General features: G+C 39.6%; 1 protein-coding gene across 3 annotated transcripts in view; it reads left to right on the top strand.

Moving 5' to 3' along the window:
• PIWIL4 (piwi like RNA-mediated gene silencing 4) overlaps window positions 1-16,130 on the top strand; it is a 45,629-nt gene that overhangs the window by 10,364 nt on the left and 19,135 nt on the right. For all 3 annotated transcript variants that reach the window (XM_036221430.1, XM_036221429.1, XM_016158725.2), the window contains exons 4-10: window positions 866-1,080; window positions 5,346-5,467; window positions 7,099-7,179; window positions 8,719-8,916; window positions 9,822-9,933; window positions 14,103-14,226; window positions 15,296-15,413. In XM_036221430.1, coding sequence (XP_036077323.1) covers window positions 866-1,080; window positions 5,346-5,467; window positions 7,099-7,179; window positions 8,719-8,916; window positions 9,822-9,933; window positions 14,103-14,226; window positions 15,296-15,413 — 970 coding nt within the window. The remainder of the gene's footprint in view (window positions 1-865; window positions 1,081-5,345; window positions 5,468-7,098; window positions 7,180-8,718; window positions 8,917-9,821; window positions 9,934-14,102; window positions 14,227-15,295; window positions 15,414-16,130) is intronic.

The raw sequence follows: 16,130 nt of genomic DNA, 5'->3' as shown, positions 1-16,130 counted from the left end.
TGTTTTCACATCCTCCATAAGAAAAGCAAAACAGTACCTATTTGATATAATTCTTTTCTGCAAGACAAATACTGGATGATCTTCTGCAAGGAGAGGTGAGAAGTACCTTGTCTGTGCCCTTCTTGGCTTCCGTCCTGGAGGGAACTCACTCCATTCTGAGCACTGACCAACCGTATTGTGACTATCTCTGAATTTGTCCTGTAGATTTTGAAGAGACGAATAAAAACTTTTGTAGGTGATGGAATTCCAGGAGGCACACAGGGCCTCCCTGAGCCTGCAGAAGATAGAGGCCCAGAGGCCCCATTTTCTCATAGGAAAGCTGTGTAATTCCTCTACCCTCAGTTTTCCTCTCAATCTTTGAGGGGCTTCTGTGGGATTTGCAGAGTGGCCTAACCACTGATTTAACTACTTCGGAATTTTCAAAAGTATTGTTAACTCTAGATTTCTAAGAGGTTGGGAGTTGTGTTCATGGTAAGAACTGGATAGCTTCTTTATAATCTTAGCACATCATCATTTCAGAGCAGCATCTGAAATTTTACTTGAGCTGATCTGAGTTGCACAGATTCAGAGCTGGAGGGAAAGCTTTGGAAGGAGTCTTGGCTAGTTGAATTCAGATGCTTCTTCTTTTCAAGGATCTTATGAGGCCTTTACACACAGTCCTTTCCTCATTCCCAAACATGTGTTTATAGGACACCATAAGGTCACTGGGCTATGGGTTATTAGAGCTTGAGTTGTGTCATCGAAGAAGAATCCTGGCTTTACAGCAACAACTGAATAAATGTTTAAAATGTTGTGATTAATATTAACACCGTATAATTTTTTGTTGTTGTTAAAAAATGTTTTTTTTTTTATTTGTTTTCCTCAGGTTCCAGTGGAATACCTGTGAAACTGGTCACAAATCTCTTTAATTTAGATTTGCCCCAGGACTGGCAGCTATACCAATACCATGTGACATACATGCCAGACTTAGAATCTAGAAGGATGAGAATTGCTTTGCTTTATAGTCACAGGGAACTTTCCAACAAAGCCAAAGCATTCGATGGCGCCATCCTTTTTCTCTCACAAAAACTAGAAGAAAAGGTATAGTATGATTAATTTTTTAACACATATATGCGTATGTTTAAACCCATCCATATATATTTGAGAGGTTAGCTGATTTTCATGTCAGTTGGAATGGGTGTTTCATGCCTTTCCCCTTTCTCGTCCTGGTGTCTGAGAGTGGGACTTTCTAATTAAGACCTCATCAGTAATTTGTTTCTTAATTAAGAAGCAGATGTTATGGAATTTTAAAAATAAGAGCTGTAACACAAACACTGCTTTTTTAACTACTTTTTTTTTTTTTTAAAGGCAAAGCATCCTTGAAATAGGCATCCTTTTTGAAACTTTTCCTGAAATAGGCAAGACTTTAAGAAACACCTTTTAGCCTGTGGCTGCAGAGCTTTACATTTACTTGACTTTTTGCTCTTGCATAATTATGCCCATGTGTCCTAATAACTTTACATCAATCTCTGATTCTAAAACTGTCATTTCATTCATGACTTGTCCCATCATCTGAAATATGTTATTGATATCAATTGTAAAGATATATCTTTAATTGTGTGAACATTGGATATGGTAATTGCATGATTCATATTCTTTTATTCATTTTTTTACACCGTCAACATTTTCTGTCCTAAAACAGATATTGGTATTGAAGTTTTTATCATATGCTTTGTTCTAAAGTAATATTAAAATTACTACAAGGGAAAAAGAACTATTTTCTGTACAAAAAACTAAAACGGAGCATTGGATTAAAACTTCATTCTTCTATCCCTTGGAAAGCTTGATGCTTTAGTTCAATATTTTGATCAAAAGAGTATGAATGGCTTAAATGTAAATTTATAAGACTTTGTGTAAATCTTTGTGAATTTCCTCAGGAAATGTATTTCTGAGCTCTCATGGGGCTTGTAGCCTTTCATGAGATCTCGAAGTTTATAAGAGTTTCTTGAATGTTTATTTCATCTGGATATAGAACTTGAAAATTATGCCAACATTAAATTTAAGGGCTTAAAAATCTAGACCTGTAAGTTTAGAAACATTTTTATTCATCATGCCATTGATTCCTCAGTATTTTGTCATATAACTAGATGTGGATAGCATGTGAGTAGGGCCTCTTACACTTAAATGATATATTTCAAGTATATTATAATTATTTAAGATCATCTTGCTATAGATAAATCTGTAGTAAGTTGAACGGTCCAGCCTTCTTAAAACGTACCTTACCAAAGTGGAAAATTTTATTAATATTTGGATGCTAGGAATAAGTTAATATTATTTACTTCTCCTTCAAAATGAGTATGTAATATGTGCCACACATCTTATTATTGGGTATGAAATTTAATGAGAAGGCAGGTGAGTAAATAGACAGTAAAAATATGGTGTGACAAATCAGGCCTGTTGCTTTTATTTCTTAGACAGGTGATACTAGGTTTAGACAGAGTGTGAATCCTTATCAACAAATGATCTGCCACCCAGTGACATGAAAAAGAAATAGTTAAAAGAAATAATGTCCCAATGAAGAAATAGCTATTCTCACCTTTTTATTCTGGCCTTCATTTTGACTCGGGCTTAATCCTACACTCCCATCCATCCTTACACACATCATAGGATGCTTTTTTAGTTGAGAGATCCTCCAATAATTCATTCATTGTGCTGCCAACCAGTGCAGTTCTAGAAGTCCTGTTCTGCTGCCTCCTGGCCTTCCACAGGCTTCTGGACCCCATCTGTGCATCTGCGCTACATCCTGGGTAGCTGTCACTGGTCATATCTCACACATTCATTCTACACTTAGAAAGAGCCTACTGTGTATCTGGCAGGGTACTGCCACCATGGTGGAAAGAAACAAAGATCAATAAGAAAAGGCTCTTGTCAAAAATTTTTCAATTCAGTACTGAAGTTATTTACAAATAAATGCAGTGCAAAGTAGATGAAATAAGGGCTATAATAATGATTAGTAGTTTTATCACGCTAACATTTACTGAGCACTTACCAAGTGTGAGGTGCTGCGCTTGGTTCTTCTCTGGATTAGCCTTGCACATCTCTCTTGAACGGATATAAACTTTGTCTCCCACCTACCATCACCACTACTATTACACCTCCCAGGTAACATTTGTTGAACACTTACTCTGCCAGGCTCTTTATATGCATGATCTCATTTAATCCTTTCATCGCCCCTGGAGCCTTTGGAAGGTTAACTGTCTTGCATATAGTCTTTATACAAAGCTTGATGAAAGGAAAGATGATTTCCAGCAGGAGCTTCCATGGAATGATATAGAATTCCTTTTGGGGGGCAGGATTTGGATCGATGAAGGGATTGTTGGGTGGGGGTTGGGGGGATTCCTAGACAGAAGGACCAGAGGGAGCAAAGGCACAGTGATAGGAAGTGAGGGCATATTTTAGAAACTTTTGATCATTCAGATTTAGCCAGGAAGGAATAGAAGTCGTGACTCCAAAAGGGAGAACTTTACATGCCCTGCCAAGGAGTACGGACTGTCCTCTGGGGGCCACTGGAGCCTTTGAGAGAGTTTCCATGGGAGCTGTGTTAAATTACAATTACTCCGATCATTCTATGGAATGATTGACAGGAGAAAATGAGAAGATTATTAATAAAATGTTGATGGAATTATCTGGGCAGGACGTCAAAAGGACTTAAACAAAGGTACAAAGCACTGCTATGGATAAAAATAAGATCCATGAATTATCTCATTTAATCTTGACAGCTCTGGACTCACTCCCACTTTAAAGATGGGGAAAGGCCTTAAAAAGTTGAAGTAACTTGCTCCATATCATACAGCCTGCAAGAGGAGAGGACCAGGGTCCGTTCAACTCAAGTCTAGTGCTCTTAAGCTCTTTGGTAAATAATGGTTCTGGAACAGCTAAAATAGATTAGAGGTATGGCTGATGTAGAAGTCCTAAGACTTGCCAATTGATTAGATAGTGGATGGAGGAGGAGCAGAAGTGAAAGGTCACTCTGAGGCTAGCAGCCCAGGGACTGGAGGGAACGGGGTCCAACATAGGAACCATGAGGCCTTGGTGTTTGGTGAGGGAGATGGAGGGTGTGCTGATGACTTTGCTCCCAGATGGCTGTTAGGCATGTGGTTCCTGGATAGAGGTCTTAGCAGGGACCATCTGTTCCCCACAACCACTCACTCCAACTTCCTTTGTTGTCTTAATCCTTTTTCCTGTAATCTCTGTACCCGTTTGAGAGTCCCTCATCTCACCTGCCTGCTAGACTTCTAGATGTTGATGAGCTCTTCCTGCAGTTCTCCACCTTGGGTTTCTCTACAGTTTTATCTGAAGCAAGAAATTGCCTTAATGAAATATTTCATCTCCTGGGAAAGGACCCATTTCTCTTTGTTTCCATGCAATGAGCCATTCCTACCCTACATTCTTGGTTTACATAAAAGTAGTTAAAACTACACTTTAACTATAGAAAACATGGTAAAATACATAAATGCTTGCTAATGAACTGACCTCTTCTAATTCCTTACTCTTCTGAAAAATCCTTGATCATTGATTTTTATTGACTGATTTGTTCATTCTTTTATTCCAAAAACCTATACTGAGCCCTGTCTGGTCGAAGGAACTTTAAATTTAGTTGGGCACCTGTGTAGTCATGCATTCATTATATTGTTAGCACATTATTCTAGATTATAAAAACCCTAGGGGTTTCTCTAGACTTGAAAACTTAATAAAATCAGATTTCCTGTCTTTTTAAACTTCTCCCACTTTCTCCTCTCTCTCCCCACGTTTACTTCCCCTCTTGCCTGTCCCCTCCTCTTTGTTATCTTTCTTTTCTCTTATAAATAAACTTTTGAGAGGCTGTACTTTGAAAGCCATGAACCAAGGATGGACAGGACAGGCCACTAATCCATGAACCCCCTGAAAATGGGTACATTAGGTATATCTTTGTGGTTTATACATATGTGACATTTTCTTGGAAGAATGTACTTTTATCAGACTCTCAATTTGTGGCCTGCCACCTGTCGCTCCCTCCCCACCCCATCTCCCATAGTCAAGAAGCATGGCTATGGACTTCTCTTTGGAGTGAATCTTTAAACCCTGAGCCTGGTTTTGATTCTTTATTAAGAAATTACAGAGTAGAGAGATGTGTTGTTTTCCAAGGATTAGCAAGATACAGAGAAAAGAATCCCTCCAAACATAATGTATTGATTACATTATTACATACTAACACCTGCAGTTTCGTTTTTGTTAATTACTATTAAATTTCAATGGTTTTATCATATCTACATTCTGCACGCTCAGGGGTAATTTGTAGGGTGCATATTAATGATTTCTTTTCTCAGGTCACAGAATTGTCAAGTGAAACTCAAAGAGGCGAGACTATAAAGATGACTATTACTCTGACGAGGGAGCTGCCAGCAAGTTCCCCCGTGTGCATCCAGGTCTTCAGTATCATCTTCAGAAAGTAAGGTGCCTTACACGTGAATTTAATTTAGGCTAATGATACCTGTTGGCTTCGAGACTGGGTATCAAGATGATATACCATTTTGTAGGCTCTGTGCCAGAAACAATGTCTTCTTTAGGGCAATTTCCATGTACTTTTGTGTGCTTATGCAGTTCTGGGCACCACAGCGCATCACAGCCACTGAGTGGCATCGATCGTTATTGTCTAGTATTATCTGAGTTAAGACAAAGAACTCGGTGTTGTGATATCTCAGTAGTAGCAGGGAGTGTGCCTATTTCCTTCTCTTCTTTTTCTGTACCCTCTACCACCTCCCACCCTTCGCCCCCAGACTTAAAAGTTAGGTATGACTGGATTAGTAAACCAAAGTATTTGTTTTTCTCTTGGCTGATTTATTTTAAATGTAAAAGGCCATCACCATCTTCTCTCACTCGGAGGACAGAAAGAAGGTGGTGACTAAGCTTTTTAATGTTCTTCACACTGATACAGGATCATTTACTTCAAAGTCATCACAGAGGTTGTGGGGAACTCGATAAAATGCAGATTTTTTAGCCCTTCCATGGACCCGGTAAACAGAATTTCATGAGTGGGGCCTGAAAATCTATGTTTTTAACGCGCTTCCCAGGTGACATGTAGATACACAAAAGCTTATGAACCCCTGTTTTCCATGCCACTGGTGTGGCTCAATCAGGTTATCTGTTAAAGCACCTAAGCTTTAAGCCCTTCGCTCAACAGTGGCCTCTGGACAGGATGAAAGCAGAGGAATTTGGGGTTTTGCTGAGTAGGGCACGGAAAAGAAATTCCCCCACTCAGATACGTTATTTTCTCATTTGAGTCAGACTTCCTACCAGGTGTCTTTAGACCTTCCTTGGGCCCCAAGTCCGTGCTGCATAATGCTCTTCAGAAGCGAGACTTGAATGTGTCCTCCTGAGAGGGAACTATTTTAGATCAGCTAATATTTTGAAGATGCTTTTCAGTTACAAAGCTTTTTCATTTGTATTTGATCTTACTTGATCTGCACTCGAGTGCTCTAAGGTGGGTTTAAAACCCCCATTTTATAGGTGAGGAGGCTGAGGCTTAGTGACATTTGGCAGCCAGAATCATGCAGTTGGAACCCTTGTTTTCTGACTGCCACACTCAGGTTTCCTGAACTGGGCAGCCTCAGATCAGTGATGTGTCAGATTCCAAAGGTGACCAGGATTAGTTGCCGAAGAAGTAGCCATGTTATTTGGTGGCACCTGGGGAGTTTGAGTAGTCTCCTTAGAAACAGCCTCATCTCAAAGTAAGGAAGAGGCCAGAAGAGCCTTCAGACATGACTTGCTCACCCCAGCCATGCTAACCAGAATGTTTAAACTATGGTCATAATTGCTAAGTGACCACATATTTATCATTGTAGCTAAACCCAGTTAAATAAAAATAATTTCAGTTGTGTTATTTTCAAATACAAAGATGTGACCATTCTTAAATATATACTCATATATGATAAGTATCTGAACCTTCCAGTGCTATGAGAATGAGAGTTCTATACTTTCTACATTTTTTTTGTATCATTTTGTTCAGCATGGGTATAAACTTAGAATTATACTGGTATTCACTGATGTTTACCAAAAAGTAATGAAAATGTATACTTGCAGGATCTTAAAAAAGTTGTCCATGTACCAAATTGGACGGAACTTCTATAAGCCTTCTGAGCCAGTGGAAATTCCCCAGCACAAGTAGGTTTATTTATATTTTCTGTTACTCTGAATCTGGTATCATATATGAACACCATAATTTATGATGCAATATTATACCATTATGTCTCCTATGAGAGAGACTCTGTGATATGAAAAGTAATAGATTTTTTTTATTTTTCAAGTTTTTTATAGAATGGTGAATGTCAGCATGAAACTAGCAGCCAGTTTTCTTATATTAGTGTGCTTGATCATTATGATAAATCCTAGAAAGAATTCAGAAACTGAGTTTTCTGTGTATGACAAGTAATAATGAAAGCAGAATAAGCTATATTATGTTATACTACATAGTTGGAGCTCTGTATTCCTGCTGACCAGAAATTAGCACAGTCAGGGTGGTTGATGTGAAATTATTAGATAAGCAGAGGTCAGACAAACAAGTCAACCGAACTATCCTAGTGGAAGTTAGATCTGTTAAGAACACTTGAGAATTTTCACCCTAAACTGAGAAGTAGTTGCTGCAGGGAAAGTGCTTAGCTATGTCTTAAACTGGTTGTTACTCAGTTCTCCAAAATGCGTGGTCACGCTAAAGACAGGGTCAACTAGTAACCCAAAGACAGATAAGTAAACAAAGGGAGAAGTGCATGAAAGGTAGAAAACGGGGGCAGGGTATTCGGCCCTCCACCAGGTGGAGAAAAATGGCAAGATTTCTGTATGATAATTCAGTGTGTCAGTGTGGCTTATATAAAGCATGCGCTTCCACCCTGTTATTTCTCTCTCCACCTGAATTAGAAGTTCTCATAGGTTCAGTGTGTGTACTGGGCAGAGTAGGTGCTCAGTACATATGCTTGGCCTAAAGGCTGGCTTAGTATCACAGTGAATAAATTCCACGAAATATAAACTGAAATTATTTTTTTTAAAAAATCTATTCTTTCATGACATTTCCATCATTTTTAAAAATTTAAGACTTCAGTCTATAATATTCATAAATGTGGAAAGGAGCTGTAGTTTATGCTACAGCTTCCCTTGTACGTATATGTAATACCACGTCCATTATTTCTTAATCTCAGTATCAAGTCTTTCTGTGGTCTTTACACTGAATCAGTGTGCTTTTCTGAACCTAGATATTTTGATACTGGGACAGATCACTCCATAAACATATTAATTCTAAAGCTCTAGTCCTCAACCAAGGGTAAGTTTGCCCCCAGGGGACATTTGGCAATGTCTGCAGACAATCTGGGTTGTCATATCTGGGGGGCTTCTGGCATCCGGTGGATAGAGGCCAGGATACATAAACATCCTACAATGCACAGAACAGCCCCTAACACAGAATTATCTAGTCCAAAATGTCAGTAGTGCCAAGACTGAGAAATCCTCCTCAGGCATATATTTAATCTTAAATGTATGTTTAAAGACATGCCAGCTGGAAATATCTAAAGTTTGTGGTTAGCAACAGGAAGAAATCAGACTGAAGAAAAAATTATTTCATAAAAATCTAGAGAGTTGGAATGTAAAGTCATCATTTAAAAATGTTTGTTTTTCTGATTAATGTATTTTTTTAATTTTATTTGTTTTTTTGAGCTTGTCCCTTTGGCCCGGGTTCTCCATTTCTGTATCGCAGTTTGAAAATCGGCTCCTGTTTAGTGCTGATGTGAGTTATAAACTCCTCCGGAATGAGACTGTTCTGGAATTCATGACTGGTCTCTGCCACCGAACCAGCATGTCTGGCTTTCCCCAGATGTGTGAAAACCAGCTGATTGGGCTCATTGTCCTTACAAGGTAAAAGCCTGCCTTTAAGAATACTTTTCCTTGGAGAATGAATTATGTATGATATTTGGGAACAGGAAGAGCATCAGGGTGCTGGCCCGAGCACAGATCTGATCAGTTCACTCCCCTGTTAAGAAGACCTGGCCCGTCTCAGTTGTCTAGAGTTTAGACTTTCTCGAGTGCTGTTTGGAGTGTCCAGAATCTGACACAGTCTTGCACTACCTCTTGCTCTACCCCTCCTCTTAGCCCCCCAGTGGGGCACACTTTGCTCCTTCAGTGTCTCTGCCTAGATTCTCCATCCCTAGTTCTGCCTTCTAAATTTCTACTTTCACAAAAGCCCAGCTCAAACGTTACTGCTTTTCTGAAGCCTCTACTCGTCCAAGGTACCAAGAACCCTGGAGGGTTCTGTCTTAAGGCCAGGGCAGCATGAGGAGATATTCCAGGCCACACAGCTTTGTAGTTTTGCTGAGGGCCACCCCTAGATGGGAGACTGAGTGGCATACTGGAGTTGCGTGGTTGATCAGCTGCCCTTTTGTGCTTTTTATCAGAGAAGCTGTCTGATACCCAAAAAAATCCTGTGACACCAGAAGCTGTTGGGAAAGTTTTGAACAATGTTTGGCCCTTCTTCATTTAAGAATGATTTACCTGAAGTCAGAGTGTTTATCAGTGAGAAAAATAGTTTGTGGTCTAATAACTTACCAGTTTTCTGGGAGTATGGAGGACTTTCTGCATCCTCAAGAGTTAGTTATTGCTCTTCTGAGATAAGAGCTGACTATATTTTTAAAAAGTGACTATTCTTCTGTTACTGTCTTTCATAGTTTCTGAAATTCTGGAGTCAAATATTTTATAAGTGTAGTGAAATCATTGCTTATCTTGTATGACTTGGAAAAAAATTAAAGATTTCTTGCATTTACCAGGTACAGTAACAAAACCTATCGCATCGATGACATTGACTGGTCGGTGAAGCCCACACATACCTTTCAGAAGCGGGATGGCACTGAGATCACCTATGTGGATTACTATAAGCAGGTAGGACTTTTCCCCTTCGTCCTCATCTCCCTCTTAGCTCAGAGAAGTCTCCGTATTTCTTTCCAAGTCCAACAGGTGCCCCAGCTGTCAGGCTGAGTCTGCCTCCAACATAATTCTCTCACTTGTCCCTTCCCATTCATCCCTGCCATCCTTGGCTTGACTCAGACCCTCACCTTGTCTCCTATTGTCCTTCTTTCTGTAGCCCCGGTAATCTTCCTTAAAAGCTTATCTGATAATGTCACTTCCATGCTTAAAATATTTCCATGGTTCTCCATTGCCTTAGGAGCCAAATCTAAGCTCCTGGGTGGAGCTTCTAAGGCCCTTTATGATCTAGTCACTCCCTGCCTCTTGACTCTTGTTTCCTGTTGCCTTCATGTTTTTGTCGTGCTTGATGTTTGTGGTTCCTTAAGTTGGTTACATTTCTGTGCATTTTCATGCACGTTGCTTCCTCTTCTCGGACACCCCTTCATAGCCAGCCAATCACTAAACACCCTTCTATACTCAAACATCTATTAATAGAATCACCTGCTGCCTGTGGGAACTTCATACACCAATATCACCATTATCCCTGCCCCCACCTTCCATCTTCAGTTCCTTTCAGACACTCCTTCTCTTTAATGTTAATCATATTCCAGAGTCTGAAAAATCACACAGATGTTAAAAAACAAACAAACAAACAAAAAAGTAAAAATTCTTCCTTGACCTGTCTGCAATTTTAAGAAAAGTAGTCTCTTTTGTCTCCTTAGCTAAGTTCTTTAGAAGGTCATCTGCACCAGCTCCAAGCACCTCTTTGGAGCTTCCTTCCTGAAGCGTCAACAGTCTGTTGTTCGATCTTCCTGCTATGGAAATAGCTCTCTAAAGTTCAAATTCAGTTACTGTTCTCATCCTAATGGGCTTTTGGTGGCATTTGACACTAGTGGCCCCTCCCACCTGGCTGAACTGCCAGCCTTGACTCCTGAGGCACATCCTGGTGGATCTCCAGCGGTTAACAGTTGTTTTTTTCTCAGTTTATTTTGAAGTTTTTTTTCTTCCTTTCCCCCAAACCTTAAATGCTGTTATTCACCATGCTTACCTCATATAGGATCTTTTCTTTGTGTTTTGAAACCTCTCATATATAGTATTTTTGCCTTGCCCTCATTCCTAAATTATATACTCATCTCTATTTTTAGACCACTTTGCATGAGTATCCTGCAGGCATCTCAGACTAACAGAATTCATACTGAATTCATTGTCTTTCCCACTCCTGTTTCTCCTTGGGAATTCTGCCTCAAAGGAAATGATTTTGCTTCCTTCCTCAGCTTTGCCATCATTCAGTTGTCACCAAAATGAGTTTTGCCTCCATTACCCTTGAATTCTTCCTAGAACCATGCCCCTCCCCAGTCCTAGTCACTGCATCAATGCAGAACCTCTCACAGAGTCCCATCTGGGGAACTTCTGTCACCCCTGTGTGATCTCTTTGTCCCAGCTCTCTTCCTCACTGTGATCCTCACTGATACCAGAGAGATCTTTCTGAAATACTGCCCAGAAATGTGGCTAAGAACATAAGCTCTGGAATAAGGTGATCCTGGCACTAGCTGTGCATCCTTGGGCAAATCACTAAACGTGAAGTGTTCTCTATAAAATGGAGTCATCTGTCTGCCTTCATGGTGTAGCGTAAGCATTGAACGAGATTAGCCTCATACCTGCACATTGTGGGCAAGGGGTAAACGGTGGAGACCCTGCCCCTCTTTTCCCAGCATCTCCTTCTTTATCTCTAGCATCACACAGTGTGGCCCCATCTCAGATTTAGCCTCATCTCCCGCAACATCCCCATCACGCACCCCTATGCTGCCGTCACCCCAGTCTACTTGTTACCACTAAATGTTCCTCAGCCTCTGCTCGTGTTCACTAGATAACTACATAAAGCCAGACTGTACCTTTCCCCTTCACTGCCAGGTAAAATCCTAGCTTCAAGGTCAAATGTCACCTCATTTGCAAAGTCCTCTTTGACTTTGCTTCCTGTGACAGTCACGGAAGAGCTAGGTGTTCTCTTCTCTAAGCATTTGGACCACACATCACATTGCTTCTAGAACACGACTTCCTTGTAGAACGGGTATGGCATTTGGTTAACCCTTGATGCGTAGTGCCTAGCAAAGCATCTTGTGCATAAAATGTGCTCTATGATTTGTTCATTAAACACAAAGTTTGCTAAATATTTGTGTTTCTTTTCTGCGTGATTAAATTTATTCTTCTTTGAACAGACGTATTTTAGAACCTGGGACATTCTGAAAAGGGAATTATGGTAAAAATCTCACTCACTTTATTTGGAATGAGTTGGGTTCACCACATTTATATTGTCATTAGAGAGAAAAAGAAACAAAATTGTGCCAATTTCTAGAATGTCCTTTCTGTCCAGGAAAAGAACACTAAATTATTATGTAGTCAACTTTCAAAGTAGAAGACATACTGACATAGACCTTAACGTTTCTTTTTTATCTTATCATGAAAAATATTTTCAAAATCTAAGAAAATTATGGCAAGGGAGAGGGTAAAGTTCACCTTACAACACAGCTTAGAGGGTAGAATTCCTGGCCATGCTCCAGGTAAATAGAATACCCTCTTCCTGGAACATGCTTCAGCTTTGCTTGAGCTGTTACCCGGAACTCTTGATTCCCCTACATTTTCTTCAAGGTGCTCTCTGGACTCTGCGTCCTCATGAAGCCTTCCCTGATTTACCAGCCATTCATTGTTTCACTACCACCACCATTTCTCCATTCTGCCTGGGGACCCAGTACTGAGTGGTGTAACAAGCAAAGGTTCCCCAGTATTACGAGATAAGTCCTGGATGTGATAATGTCCAGGAATGGGATCTTGGGGATGGAAATTAAATTAAATATTTAATTTCTCAGGGTGTTCCTCATTTGTGAGGGGAATGATGATAATATCTGTCTCAGATGTTTGTTAAGATTAAATGAGAAAAAAAATATGTGTTTAGTGTATCATTTGTGCTTCTCATGCACCTTGCTTTGTAGATAAGGTAGTTATATGTAAAGGCAGGGACTGTGGTCTCTTTTATCTTTGTATCCACTCCAGTTCCTGGAGTGTGGTAGGTACAAGACATGTACTGAATTAATGAAGTCATGTATAAAAACTCTCTTTCTACAAACTCTCTTTCTACAAACTTCTCTAAGCTTCTTAGCCATAACATTAGCTGCAATCACCACTTTAAATTGCGATTTTCTGAATTGTTTTTATTTTAATGACTGAGAGTCCTAATTGAAATGGAGAAACTCTTCTTACTTAATTATGATTATTGATATCAGCAACAAATAGTGCCTGGGTCTTTTGTAATTTATAATTCCAGTTGTTCTGTCATTAGCGTTGACTAAATTATACTGGAAATGAATGTTAATTGAGACCTTTGCCTTTGGAAGAGAAGTGAACTTTTGGTGAGGTGAGAATGTTGAAATTCAAGTGTAGGAGGGTAACAGGGATGAGGTAAGAGCTCGTGTAAAACTAGACACGATGCTAGCGGTTTGCGTGGGATACTTCTGAGCTGCTGTCCTCCTCATTTCATCAATGAGGAAAGGTAAGTAACTTCCCCAGTGTCTCAGTCTATTAAGTAGAAGAGCCAACGATCAGATTCACATATGTCGGACTTTACAGCTGTGTGCAATCCTGGACGTTAAGGACAGTCATGCTCTTTTGGGAAATCCGATGTTGGTTCAATAAAACCCTCGCCATCAACCTTTGTATAGATATTTTTAAATGACTTCGGATGCTCAGAGCCAGTTAGTTATGCACAGGACAGTTTGCCTCAGTCATCAGTAGTAGAAATGCTGGCATTACGACAGCTCCAGTGGGGTCATTGCACTGCGTGTGGAGCCAACTGGAGGTGGTTCCAAATCCAGATGAAACCCAGAAGAAAACAGAGAAATGATTAAAAACAAAGCAAAATGACATTGCACTATAAAAGATAATTAAAATCATAAAACTGACCCTCAGATATAAAAGGTAGAGCTTGGGAAAAAGTAGAAATGAGTAGGAAACCATGGGATTTTTTTTTTTCTTCATTTAAAAAATTTGCTTATCCATCTGTTCATTTTGGGATTACCTTGTTTTTAAGTGAGGAGGCTCATTTTACAGTGTTTCCATATTAACTTTTCCCTCATTAATCTTGCATTCTGTAGCAATATGATATTACCCTATCTGACCTAAATCAGCCGATGCTTGTTAGTCTGTTGAAAAGCAAGAGAAATAACAACGCTGGGGCTCGGATGGCCCACCTGATACCCGAGCTCTGCTTTCTAACAGGTAATGCGTATGTCTTATATTCTATCAGTTCTCGATCACAGGCTCCTGATCTTTAGCAGTGGGCAGAACCCCCTTCAGTTAGCTTAATGCCAGAGCATTAATTCAACCCATTGATTGATTGAGGACGATCCCTTAAGTAATTCATTTGATAGTAAAGAAAGTGGGAGAATAATGTGCCACTGGGAAAGTGCTTGGCACAGTAAGTTATAAATTTCCTTTTTCTCATGTATTCCATTTGTCACTTCGATGTAAAATAAGCCCCAGATAGTTTTCTAAAACAAAGCTGCTCTTTACCATTTTTTGAGCTTCACTAGTTTAGGAAGTAGTGTGATTTTGATTTTTTTCGGATGTACCGTTTGTGCCAAAACGATCCTTATTTTCTTTGTGCATGAGCTTCCAGAAGTTAATTTTCACTGTTTAGTAGAATCGGAGTAATTGTCTTGAGTAGTTTTACTCATGCTCATTTGATTAACAGGACGAAACCAAGAAAGGCAGACTTTCTACTTTTTACATTTTTGGATTGCTTGAATCAGTTATGGTGTGTATGTTTATTTTGCTATTAGAAACACTCATAAGAATATAATCCTTGAAAGGAGGGACGCTGATCCTTAGTGGTGTTCTGATATTCTAGACCTGCACAGTCCCACCTGGTAGCCAGTAGCCACATGTATTTTGGGGCACTTGAAATGTGACTAGCGTGACTGAGGGACTGAATGGAGATGTGTTGTAAGTGTAAAATACAGACTAGATTTCTAAGACTTAATATAAAAAAAAGGGAAAGTAGCTCAATAAATTTTTATGTTGATTACATTTGAAATGATAATATTTTGGAATATATTGAGTTAAATTATTATTATTATGCAATTTAAATAATTTCATTTTTTTTTAACGTGGTGACTTAAAAATTTTAAATGATGTATATGGCTTGCATTTCTATCGGACAGTGCTATCCAGATGCTACATCTGATTCAGTTTAAGTGAAAAAAAAGCTTACACTGTCCCTTAAATGGGCTGGGGTTACATTGTATACTGTTCATTTTTTCACTTTATTTTCATTCCCATTGACTAGGGCTTACTAGCCAGGCGACCTCTGATTTCCAACTGATGAAGGCTGTGGCTGAAGAAACGCGTCTCAGTCCTTTGGGAAGGCAGCAGCGCCTGGCCAGGCTTGCCGATGACATCCAGAGGTACTGGGACACCTCCCTGGGACCAGAGTGCACCCTGCTTCAAGGCCTAGTTTATACAATTGGACGATGTATAAAATCCTCTATTCCTTGATGGAATGTCTCATTCCTATTGATTCAGAGCAAAGCACTTTTGAATTGTGTTGTCCAGAGCCAGAGGTTCATCCAAGAGGCCTCAGGCTGAGTTGGATGAGAGCCGGGCTGGCAGAGGTACCACCCTGCTTCAGCTAGACAGCTCTCCTTTCATGCATTTAATACATCGAAGCTCTTGGATAAAATTCTGAATGAAGAAAAGGGTTATAATTTAAAATACAAAAAAACGGTTACTCCAGGCACCCAGTATTCAGGGTCAGGAATGTTCAAATCTGAATAGAGTAGCCTCAGCATATTGGTTATTAGGAAACCCCACTATAGTTTTTTGGGTTTTTTTGTTTTGTTTTAACTCAGGAGTAATTTGTACCCTTTGGTTCAGCCCACCTGATTCTCAGGTGGCATTCCTGCCCTCATTTGTGACAGTTTGCTCCAACCTGTGATGGGAAAGTCAAGCTTTCCCTAGTTCTCCCTTCTGACCTCCCAAAACTCTACTGTCTAGCACTGTAGCCTCATGTAACTATTGAGCCTTGAAAATGTGGTTCGTGCCACACCTTGGAGTGATCACATTTCAGATATATTGAGTTAATAATATATATTGAAAAAATAATTTTGCTTGTTAATTTTTAC

Source organism: Rousettus aegyptiacus, unplaced genomic scaffold (genome assembly GCF_014176215.1).
Source record: "Rousettus aegyptiacus isolate mRouAeg1 unplaced genomic scaffold, mRouAeg1.p scaffold_m13_p_5, whole genome shotgun sequence".
Taxonomy (NCBI): domain Eukaryota; kingdom Metazoa; phylum Chordata; class Mammalia; order Chiroptera; family Pteropodidae; genus Rousettus; species Rousettus aegyptiacus.
Note: the sequence above shows the minus strand (reverse complement) of the source record. Positions and strands in the feature narration are given on the sequence as shown.